The sequence below is a fragment of the Arachis ipaensis genome, chromosome B09 (genome assembly GCF_000816755.2).
Source record: "Arachis ipaensis cultivar K30076 chromosome B09, Araip1.1, whole genome shotgun sequence".
NCBI lineage: Eukaryota > Viridiplantae > Streptophyta > Magnoliopsida > Fabales > Fabaceae > Arachis > Arachis ipaensis.
The window spans coordinates 98082030-98093462 of NC_029793.2; the positions used below are offsets into that span (position 1 = coordinate 98082030).

The 11433-nt window shown below is 35.4% G+C and overlaps 3 protein-coding genes across 3 annotated transcripts in view; all 3 read right to left on the reverse strand.

Moving 5' to 3' along the window:
* The window catches only part of LOC107615708, an 18647-nt gene extending 8325 nt beyond the window's left edge, over positions 1–10322 (reverse strand). Inside the window, exons 1-5 of the mRNA XM_021111937.1 lie at positions 9950–10322; positions 8483–8554; positions 4911–5008; positions 4598–4877; positions 3585–3713 (exon numbers count right to left, since the gene is read on the reverse strand). Coding sequence (XP_020967596.1) covers positions 3585–3713; positions 4598–4877; positions 4911–5006 — 505 coding nt within the window. The 5' untranslated portion in view covers positions 5007–5008; positions 8483–8554; positions 9950–10322. The remainder of the gene's footprint in view (positions 1–3584; positions 3714–4597; positions 4878–4910; positions 5009–8482; positions 8555–9949) is intronic.
* Positions 5203–6090, reverse strand: LOC110266471. Its single transcript, XM_021111261.1, has 2 exons — positions 5968–6090; positions 5203–5887 (listed from the first exon to the last, which is right to left on the reverse strand). The coding sequence occupies exon 2, from the start codon at positions 5882–5884 to the stop codon at positions 5207–5209; it is 678 nt and encodes a 225-aa protein (XP_020966920.1). The 5' UTR covers positions 5885–5887; positions 5968–6090; the 3' UTR covers positions 5203–5206.
* On the reverse strand, positions 6157–7698 carry LOC107615707. The gene is made up of 2 exons (XM_021111938.1): positions 6566–7698; positions 6157–6472 (listed from the first exon to the last, which is right to left on the reverse strand). The coding sequence occupies exons 1-2, from the start codon at positions 7579–7581 to the stop codon at positions 6157–6159; spliced, it is 1332 nt and encodes a 443-aa protein (XP_020967597.1). The 5' UTR covers positions 7582–7698.

Here is an 11433-nt window from a genome sequence, read left to right on the forward strand (position 1 = left end):
ATAAACCTCATGCCCCTCTCTGTAATAGAGAAACTGGGAATCTATGGGGTGTAAGCTGCTAAAATCTCATTAGAGATGGCAGACAATTCAAGAAAATAGGCTTATGGACAAGTAGAGGAAGTGTTAGTAAAGGTTGAAGGCCTTTACATCCCTGCTGATTTCATAGTCCTGGATACTGGAAAGGAAGAGGAAGAATCCATCATCCTAGGAAGACCTTTCCTAGCCACAGCAAGAGCTGTGATTGATGTGGACAGAGGAGAATTAATCCCTCAATTGAATGAGGACAACCTTGTGTTTACAACTCAAGGATCTCTCTCTGCATCCATGGAGAGGAAGCAGAAAAAGCTTCTCTAAAAGCAGAGTCAAACAAAGCCCCCACAGTCAAACTCTAAGTTTGGTGTTGGGAGGCCACAACCAAACTCTAAGTTTGGTGTTGAACTCCCATATCCAAACTCTAAGTTTGGTGTTGGAGAGTCTCAACAATGCTCTGAACATCTGTGAGGCTCCATGAGAGCCCACTGTCAAGCTATTGACATTAAAGAAGCGCTTGTTGGGAGGCAACCCAATTTTTATTTATCTAACAATATTTTTCTTAGTTATATGTCTTTATAGGTTCATGATCATGTGGAGTCACAAAATAAATATAGAAATTAAAAACGGAATCAAAAACAGCAGAAGAAAAATCACACCCTGGAGGAAGCACCTGCCTGGCGTTCAACGCCAGAACAGAGCATGGTTCTGGCGCTGAACGCCCAAAATGGGCAGTGTCTGGGTGCTGAACGCCCAAAATGGGCATCATCTGGGCGCTGAACGCCCAGAACAAGCATGGTTCTGGCGTTCAACGCCAGAAATGGCCAGTAAATGGGCGTTGAATGCCCAAAATGGGCACCAACCTGGCGCTGAACGCCCAGAGTTGTGTGCAAGGGTATTTTACATGCCTAACTTGGTGCAAGGTTGTAATTCCTTGAACACCTCAAGATCTGCGAACCCCACAGGATCATCTCAGGATCTGTGGACCTCACAGGATCATCTCAGGATCTGTGGACCCCATAGGATCCCCACCTTCCTCCCTCATAATCCTAGTTTTTTTTCCACATCTTCTTCTTCATCTATTCCTTCTTCTTTTGCTCGAGGGCGAGCAACATTCTAAGTTTGGTGTGGTAAAACAATTATGTAAAGGACCTATAGCTCAGTGGTAGAACATGTGGCTGCAAATCAAGAGATCCCTGAGATACCTCAGGGGATGCACTTCCCTCCACATAAATATTGGGAGCAAATCAACACCTCCCTAGGAGAATTAAAGTTCCAACATGGGACAACTAAGGGTGGAACATCAAGAGCACTCCATCATCCTTCATGAAATTAGAGAAGATCAAAAAGCAATGAGGTAGGAGCAACAAAGACAAGGAAGAGAAATAGAAGAGCTCAAGGACATCATTGGTTCCTCAAGAAGGAAACGCCACCATCACTAAGGTGGATTCATTCCTTGTTCTTATTTCTTCTATTTTTCGTTTTCTATGTTAAGTGCTTATCTATGTTTGTGTCTTTATTACATGATCATTAGTAGTTAGTAACTATGTCTTAAAAGTTATGAATGTCCTATGAATCCATCACCCCTCTTAAATAAAAACTGTTTTAATTCAAAAGAACAAGAAGTACATGAGTTTCGAATTTATCCTTGAACTTAGTTTAATTATATTGATGTGGTGACAATGCTTCTTGTTTTCTGAATGAATGCTTGAACAGTGCATATGTCTTTTGAAGTTGTTGTTTAAGAATGTTAAATATGTTGGCTCTTGAAAGAATGATGACTAGGAAACATATTATTTGATAATCTGAAAAATCATAAAAATGATTCTTAAAGCAAGAAAAAGCAGCAAAGAACAAAGCTTGCAGAAAAAAAAGAAAAAAAATAGGCGATAGGATCTAGTTACTTTTAGGGATGTTTTCATTAGTTTTTATGTTAAATTCACATTTCTGGACGTGATTTCAGATTTCAGGTATTTTCTGACTGAAATTGAGGGACTTGAGCAAAAATCAGATTCAGAGGTTAAAGAAGGACTGCTGATGCTGTTGGATTCTGACCTTCCTGCACTCAAAGTGGATTTTCTGGAGCTACAGAACTCGAAATGGTGCGCTTCCAATTGCGTTGGAAAGTAGACATCCAGGGCTTTCCAGAAATATATAATAGTCCATACTTTGGCCAAGAATAGACGACGCAAATTGGCGTTCAACGCCAACTCTCTGCCCAATTATGGCGTCCAGTGCCAGAAAAGGATCCAAAACCAGAGTTGAACGCCCAAACTGGCACAAATGCTGGCGTTCAACTCCAAGAAGGACCTCTACACGTGCAACACTCAAGCTCAGCCCAAGCACACACCAAGTGGACCCCGGAAGTGGATTTATGCATCAATTATTTATTTCTGTAAACCCTAGTGACTAGTTTATTATAAATAGGACATTTTACTATTGTATTAGACATCTTTGGATCTTTGGAATCATATTTGGACGCCTGGTTCTTAGATCAGAGGGGCTGGCCATTCGGCCATGCCTGGACCTTTCACTTATGTATTTTTAACGGTAGAGTTTCTACACTCCATAGATTAAGGTGTGGAGCTCTGTTGTTCCTCAAAGATCAATGCAAAGTACTACTGTTTTCTATTCAATTCATCTTATTTCGCTTCTAAGATATTCATTTGCACTTCAAACTGAATGTGATGAACGTGACAATCATCATCATTCCCTATGAACGCGTGCCTGACAACCACTTCCGTTCTACATCAGATTGAATGAGTATCTCTTAGATCTCCTAATCGGAATCTTCGTGGTGTAAGCTAGAATGATGGCGGCATTCAAGAGAATCCGGAAAGTCTAAACCTTATCTGTGGTATTCCGAGTAGGATTCAATGATTGAATGACTGTGATGAGCTTCAAACTCGCGATTGCTGGGCGTAGTGACAGACGCAAAAGGATAGTAAATCCTATTCCAGCATGATCGAGAACCGACAAATGAATAGCCGTGTCGTGACAGGGTGCGTTGACCATATTCACTGAGAGGATAGGATGTAACCATTGACAAGGGTGATGCCTCCAGACGATTAGCCGTGCCGTGACAGGGCATTTGGATTATTTTCCTGAGAGAAGACCGAAAGTAGCCATTGACAATGGTGATGCATTACATAAAGCCAGCCATGGAAAGGAGTAAGACTGATTGGATGAAGATAGCAGGAAAGCAGAGGTTCAGAGGAACGAAAGCATCTCTATTCGCTTATCTGAAATTCTCACCAATGATTTACATAAGTATTTCTATCCCTATTTTATAAATTAATTTCGAAAACCCCGTTACTATTTTATATCCGCCTGACTGAGATTTACAAGGTGACCATAGCTTGCTTTATACCAACAATTTCCGTGGGATTCGACCCTTACTCACGTAAGGTATTACTTGGACGACCCAGTGCACTTGCTGGTTAGTTGTGCGAAGTTGTGAACCATGGTATTGGCATCATGTTTTTGGCGCCATTACCAGGGAAAGAAAGAGCAATGAATTTTACATAATCAAAGTGTAATCACAATTTCTGCGCACCAGAGTCCGGCTGCTTCTCCTATTGCTGCGTGTTGTCTATCAAAATTGACAACTATGCGCAAACCTTCTGGCAAATTATGCACATCATTCACTAATAAATGAAGGCGTGTACTATTTTCATATTCATCTAAAATAGATAAATAAATATAAATAAATGAGTAATTGAGCAACTAAAGAATAAAACATATGATGATAGATATATATTATAAAAGATTGATTCTTGTGCAGGGTATAATGTAACAGCAACATATATAATACTATATATTATACATTAGAATTCCGAATCAAGGTGAAAATAGGCTAATATTAGTAATATCCACTGCAAGATAAATATCATTATTAAAACAAGAAAAAAATGTACTATATATTCTCGTAACATAATTTCAGTAAAGGATACATTAGAGTCAGAACATGTATCTCAATAAAATCATGCTATGCCAAAAGTTTTCATTCAGATCTGGTATCTAATTTTCTTTAATATGGAATTATCAACTTTAGAGAAATCATGCATATATAAAATATGCGTGAAGATCAATAACTTCAAAGCTTTTTCGTTATTCTGAATATTTTGCTCTTTGTTGTGATAATGTTTTAATTGCCTCTATAGAAATTAAATGAGGAAGAAGCTAAACTTCAACAATCAGCTTAATATTTCTAGAAATCAAAGTGGAAATGAGTCTTTTAGGTGGGTTTATTTGTCTAAATTTTAAAGTCTTTTTTAATTTAACAAATTTTCAGAAAGGTAGGGACGTTTCAGAAAGAGAAAAAAAACTTAAAGAATAAGTTGAACCAAATAAGTAGATTAATTCTCGAAAAAAAACTGGGCTAATCTTGCTCCAAATTAACAAAAAATAAAACTAAAATGAACATTTCATGGCTCATAAATATTTTGGAGGAAAATCTGAACAAGGACATATAAATTGGAAGATAGTGAAATTTGGAAAGGAAGAGGAGTGAAAGAAATGGTGTGATAGGTGGCTGGAGAATATTACATTTGAGAATATTACATACCTATGGCATCAACAGTCCAGTAATGCTTAGATTCATGCCCACGTTTACGTTTAGGTTCGGATGGATGCTCAGATATAGTTGGAGCAACTGATGATAGCTCAGAAGAATTTGAAGCTGCCGACTTGTCTCGGGAGGAGCTTGCAACTGCTGTCGACTTATCTCGGGAGGAATTTGAAGCTGCTGACTTGTCCCGGGAGGAATTTGAAGCTGCTGACTTGTCCCGGGAGGAATTTGCAGCTGCTGTCGACTTGTCTCGGGAGGAATTTGCAGCTGCTGCCGACTTGTCTCGGAAGGAATTTGCAGCTGCTAGGAACTTGACTTGTGATGCATTTGATGCTACTGACTTGTCTTGTGAAGAATTGGCAGCTGCTGCTTTAAGTAAATTCTTGTACTTCTTTTGCTTTGGCATATCTGCATAATAGATCAAATAAATAATTAATAAATATAGAATAAAATGTGCATCAAGGTTTAGTAGTTCCATTAAATCAATTAATGAGTCTAAACAACATATTTATGTAAAATTTACAAACAAAAGTTAAATTGAAAAAGAAGAAATGTAGACAAAAATTATTTTTCTATAATAAACCACTTATTAATAAAACTCACCTACTATTCTGACATGTGTTCATCTTCTCCAATGTTATTATCTAGTAGTTTATCATCTACCTCATCTCTTAACAATGATAGATTATCACCATTTTCAAATAAAGAATCTAAGTTTTGCTCTAACCATGGCTCATTCTCGCATGCTTCATCATCTTCATTTCCCCCCATATCATATGAATCTCTTGGCTTCAAATGCACGACAACACTCCAATCTTTATTCACTTCATCATTGACAAAATACACCATTCGAGCTTGTGAGGCTTCAATATATGGATCATCCTCCTCTCGGTCACCACTGTGTATTACTCGTGAAAAATTAACAGAAGTAAAACCCCAATTATCCTTTCTACAGCCCCGTTCTCTGGTGGTGTCAGCCCATTTACATTTGAATAAAGTAACCCGAAATTGGCCATTGTAGTTTAGTTCTATAATATCTTCTAGTTTGCCATAATATGACAAATCAGCATTCCTAACATCAGCATCACTAGCGCTAGCAACACAAGGAGTTGAAGACATTAAAAAAACTCCACTATTCTGAGTCTTTAACCCTTTGTCTCGATTGGTAGTTCGAAAGGAGAACCCATTAATACTAAATGTAGAAAACCTCTTGGCATATCGTGATGGACCCCTTGCTAAGTATCTCAAATCCTCATGCACATTATTCATAATATCTGGGTTCATAAGCTATTATGATAGAGATAATAGTTATTATATCCACAAATACTAGCTCAATATTAGCAAAAAATTATCACTTCTCTATTTACCTGCGCAGGAAACCAAGTAACAAAATCTTTATTGACTCTTTTTTCTATCTCTACATTTGAAGGCCTTCTACCCTTAGATCGTCTTCGTACAAAATCTTTAAAGTCACAGTCAGATATGAAAGTTTAACTCTAACTAAACAACTATTTTCAAGTAAATAAAAAACCACATGTACGAAAATCCTTAAGCACTTACTCAATGAACAGTTTGACATATGGACAATTTAAAACCACATATCGATGTGCTTGTTTTTTTTCCATAGGTAACAACTCAAATACTGTGAAAGCTCCCTTTGAGTTCCCCATTTGTGGAAAAAGGGAATCCACATGTGTACTGTAATTATCATCCGGACAATCATCAACACGTGGTGGCCTATTAAATCTTGTCTCAATCCCTTCTAAGTATCGAGAGCAAAATGTAAGAGCTTCTTCAGCCACGTATCCCTCAGCTATAGAACCTTCTGATTTAGCTTTGTTTCGTACATAAGACTTCAAATGACCTAAATACCTAGTTTGTATAATTAAGTGACAGGTTAAATACCTAAGCAAGATATAACTAAGTGATAAGTTAAATGAATAATGATTGAAAAGAGATATTTACCTCTCAATAGGATACATCCACCTATAGTGTACTGGTCCTCCGAGTTTTGCTTCATCAACTAGATGACAAGTTAAATGAACCATGATTGTAAAGAAAGAAGGAGGGAACAACATTTCTAAATGACAAAGGGTAAGGATAATTCGAGGTTGGAGCTTCTCAAGTTCTGTAAGACTTAAGCTTTTAGAGCACAACTGTTGAAAAAATGAAGACAACTCTATTAGCACTGCAGTAACTTTATCTGGCAGCACATTACGTATGGCAATGGGTAATAGTTGCTGCATAAGAACGTGGCAATCATGGCTCTTCAATCCAGAAAGCTTTCTTTGCTTCAGGTCAACACACCGTGAAATATTACTCGAGAGACCATCTGGTACTCTAATATTCTTTATAGTATGCAAGAATATATCTTTCATGGAATTTGACATTGTGAACAAAGATGGATGATATCTCCCATTTTCATCTGGCCATAAATATTTTCTTATACCCATTTCTTTAAGATCCTTACGAGCTTTGAGATTATCCTTTGACCTTCCAGTCTCATTGAGCAAAGTGTATAATACATTGTCGCAAACATTCTTTTTAATGTGCATAACATCTAGATTATGGCGCAATAAGTTAGACTCCCAATAAGGAAGATCAAAAAATATGCTTTTCTTCCTCCACATCCCCGATTCATCATCTTCTTCAACAACTTTTCGTCGAATCCTCTTACCTTTACTTTCCTGTAGTTCTTTCCCAAATAAAACATTGATTCCTTCAAGTTGTTCCAATATTTCTGATCCTGTTAGTACTGCTGGGGGATCCCTCAACTCAACTTTTCCATTAAATTTTGCACGACTTAGCCTAAACTTATGACCCCTTTCTAAGAAACGGCGATGCCCCAAAAAACACCATTTTCCACCATGCTTTAATCTATATGAATCAGTGCTGAAGTTACATGTAGGACAAGCATATTTACTGTGTACATTCCACCCAGATAAGTTACCAAGGCCTGGAAAATCACTAATTGTCCACATTAATGCTGCTCACAATGTAAACATTTCATTCCTGAACCTATCTAATGTTTGAACACCATCATACCACAACTCTTTTAACTCTTTAATAAGAGGTTGTAAGTATACGTCTATGTTGTTCCCCGGAATTTTCTCTCCAGGAATAATCATTGACAAGATAAGTGATGTTGGCTTCATGCACTCCCATGGAGGCCGATTGTATGGAATAAGCACCACTGGCCAAACGCTATAGTTTGTACGCATAGCTCCAAAGGGGTTGAATCCATCAGCTGCAAGACCAAGACGTACATTTCGAGGATCTTCGGCAAACCTATCATGAAGTAAATCAAATATCTTCCAAGCTTTAGAATCCCGCGGATGCCTCATCTTCGAATCTTTCTTTTCTGTCAAAGCATGCCATTGCATTGATTGAGCAGTCTTAGAACACATGAATAATCGTTGAAGTCTCGGTTTTAGTGGAAAGTATCGCAAGATCTTTGCTGGTTTCTTCTTTTTAGCATCGCTCCATTTAGATGTCTTGCATCTTTTGCATTCTTGCAAATCTTCATCCTCCCCCCAATATAACATGCAGTCATTAGGGCAAGCAGGTATCTTGGTATAATTAAGCCCTAGTTTATTTATGGTTTTCTTGGCCTCATAGAATGTATTTGAAATCTTTGCATTTTCAAAGGCATCTTTTAATAACTTGAGAATTTCGGTCATGGCTTTGTCGCTTATTCTATATAAGCACTTTATGTGATACAGACTAATTAAGAAAGACAAATTACAAATAAGGATTTTAAAAAATCTATTCATTAAAAATCTATATATATTCTAAAGGCAAGAAATTTATTCTTTTATATGCAAATCAGATATTAAAAACTTAAATAGTATTTAAAAGAAAATATAAGAAAATTATAATTACCTCTTTCAAATGATAATTTCTCTTCTTTTTTCAAAGTAAAGTAGCTAGCAGCAAGAGTTGAAGATCTAAAACCTATTTCACATGAAAAATTATCACCAACAGATTTATTAAAATTAAATATATAACTAATTAATGTACACGAAATTAAATATCTAACAGATTTATTAAAATTAAATGTATAATCAACTAAAAATATATGAATGTTGTATTTTTGATAATTTAGGATTAATATCAAATTATATTATTAACGGATTTGAACAATAAGAATTAATTAATACAACATTTATAAAATATAATTCATTATATATAGAGTCCTAACTTTTTATTTAGTATAATAAATAAATATACCTAATAATTTAGTATAATAAATAAATATACCTAATAAATTAAATTAAATATATAACTAATTAATGTACACGAAATCCCAAGGAAACTAGCTAGGTGGTTCACGCAAGCATGTTCATGTATATAACATATTGGCCTAACTGACATCATATATTTTAAAATTAATCGGAAGTGATCAAATTAAAAACAAAGTGACCATATTGTCCATGATGATAAAATTAATAATATAAAGAGAGATGTGCAAACTGCAAAGTAACTTATATAACTTAGCATGAAAATAAACTTTATTAAACTATCCAGGAACTTTTAGTGATCTTTTCGAATGCGAATTTTTCCTCTGAGGCAGCTAATAATGATAACTTGACTGCTGATGAAGATGATTTTAATCTAAATATAGATATAAATATGTACATTATCTAAGACATGAATCTGTATTCATAGAATTTCTATATACAATCTGAGATGTTCTTAATTATTAAGCTATGTATAAAGTCAATGCCCCTGCCTCAAGTAATGGAACAATTAAAGGTAATTAAGAAGGAAACTAATGAAAACAAGCTACTAAAAATTGGAAATGATGCTGTGTGTTTACACAAAAATATATGAAAATTTGCTTCTTTTCTTTTCTTTCTTTCTAATTTTTTTTCCCTCCCTACATTCATGTACTTTTAATTCTAGAAAGGTATCATTCATTGCTATGGCTTAGTTGAAGACTTGAAGGGAACAACATTATTACATTAATGTTGTATTTGGTAAGATGAAGAAATAGATAACAAATATCTACTAATGTATTTAAGCCTCTAAATATATGTTCAATTTGATTTAGTTATTTTCCCTCCCAAATCTCTTCCCCCACCAGGCCACCAAATAATGTACGACATGCCAATCTAGCTACTAACATAATTAATATTTCTAAGAAAATAAGATTAATGTAATATCAGTTAACAAAAGGGATTGGACTAGTAAACCTTATGCAACTAATCCATGAAGACTCCATTAAATTGGTCACGGTTTCTGAACTAAATATTTTGTACTGGAAAAAGAGAACCAGCTAATGCTAATTAAGGCAATAACAAATTAAAATGGTTAGTAACTTGATAAGAAAGAACACGAAGCTATTACCTTATTAAGAATCTTTCACTTTATAGGTTGCCAATTAAACCACAAGAACACAAATTCAATTAAGGCAGCTAGGCCCTGATCAATAACAAATCCAATCAGCTAGAACAAAGGAGAAACAAATATAAGACCTAATTTAAGAATGATAGAATTAACATCAAACAAATACACAAAGCATCGAATGATAAAAGATTGTGAGGAGGTACATATAGTCACTGCTAAATTAAGCGTAAGATTTAGAGGGGGGTCAAATTTAAAGCAGGAAACAAATCTAGAAAACACAAAGAAAACACTAAAACTTAATGATTAATGAGCAAGACACACAAAGAAAACACTAAAACTTTCAAAACCAAGTCTAGCAAATATCTGATACTGACTTGTTCAGGATTCTAAAGAGCTCTTCCATGTGTAAGTAAAAAACATTCAAATGAAATTGCTTGCAAAGGAGAAGCCTTAGCAAGAACGAAGAATGGCGTTGAATGAGTCAGGGATTACAATTTTTTTTCTTTTTATATGTGTGTGAAAACGGCGGTTAAAACCGCCATAATCACCAGAACCGCCAAAATATATATAGCCAATTACGGCAGCAGCAACAATTGCCATAATGTCTCGATATTATGGCGGTTCTTTAAAACCGCCTTAATATCAATGCCATTTTAACCCTCTTTTTTTGTAGTGGTTGTAGTTGGTTGAGGCTTTGGATCAAGCTTGGTGGCTTCGTTTTGGTGTTTTGGTGCATTTGAAAATTGGCCAGGATATGGTTTTAGTTTTCTTTATGTAATATGTAATATTTCTGGACACTTAGGCTAGCTGACCCTAAGATAGGTTGAATGGTGTGATTGTATGGCTAATTGTTCATAAATGTATGCTTGAAGATGATTGGGGTGTCGCATGAATGGGTTTGAATATGATTATACATTTATTGTTTGATGATGATTATTGATGAGTTATGTTGGTGGGTGTTGAGATTGGGAGGTGAGTATTGATGATGATTATTTATATTGATGCATAATGAGAATTTTAAGAATTTAAGGTGATGAGTTAATGTAAAATATTTATGGTGATTTGGAACGAAGGATGTTGATGATTATAATGTTTGATGACATATATTGATGATGATTTTTTTATTGTTAGTTATTGTGGTTGTTGAGGTTGTTGTTGATTGATTAGGGTTGAGGATAGTGTTGGTAGAAGATTGATTTTGGTATCACACAATTGAGGTTTGATGTGGCAGCAGTTTTGGACTTTTTGGAGAACGATCTAACCATCACAATTGAATGGGATTAATTTTTCTCGAATCTTTGTGTTGTGTAGAAAAATCCTGGAAAATTTAGTTAAAATTTAATGGTTTGATTAGGAGAAATAAATTTTTGAAGTTTGCTAATTTAGAACTGATTTTCTGCTGCTACATAATCAAACCAGCAACTTTCCAAACCTATATCTCCCAATCCTGACCATAATTTTGAGTGGGACCAAAAGGACATTGA

Bases quoted from the DNA above. Each gene is read 5' to 3' on its own strand.
- LOC110266471 (XM_021111261.1), bottom strand. From the start codon at position 5,884: ATGAACCCAGATATTATGAATAATGTGCATGAGGATTTGAGATACTTA.
- LOC107615707 (XM_021111938.1), bottom strand. From the start codon at position 7,581: ATGTGGACAATTAGTGATTTTCCAGGCCTTGGTAACTTATCTGGGTGG. The intron at 6,473-6,565 runs GTAAATATCTCT...TATACAAACTAG, and splicing joins TGGATGTATCCTATTGAGAG to GTATTTAGGTCATTTGAAGT.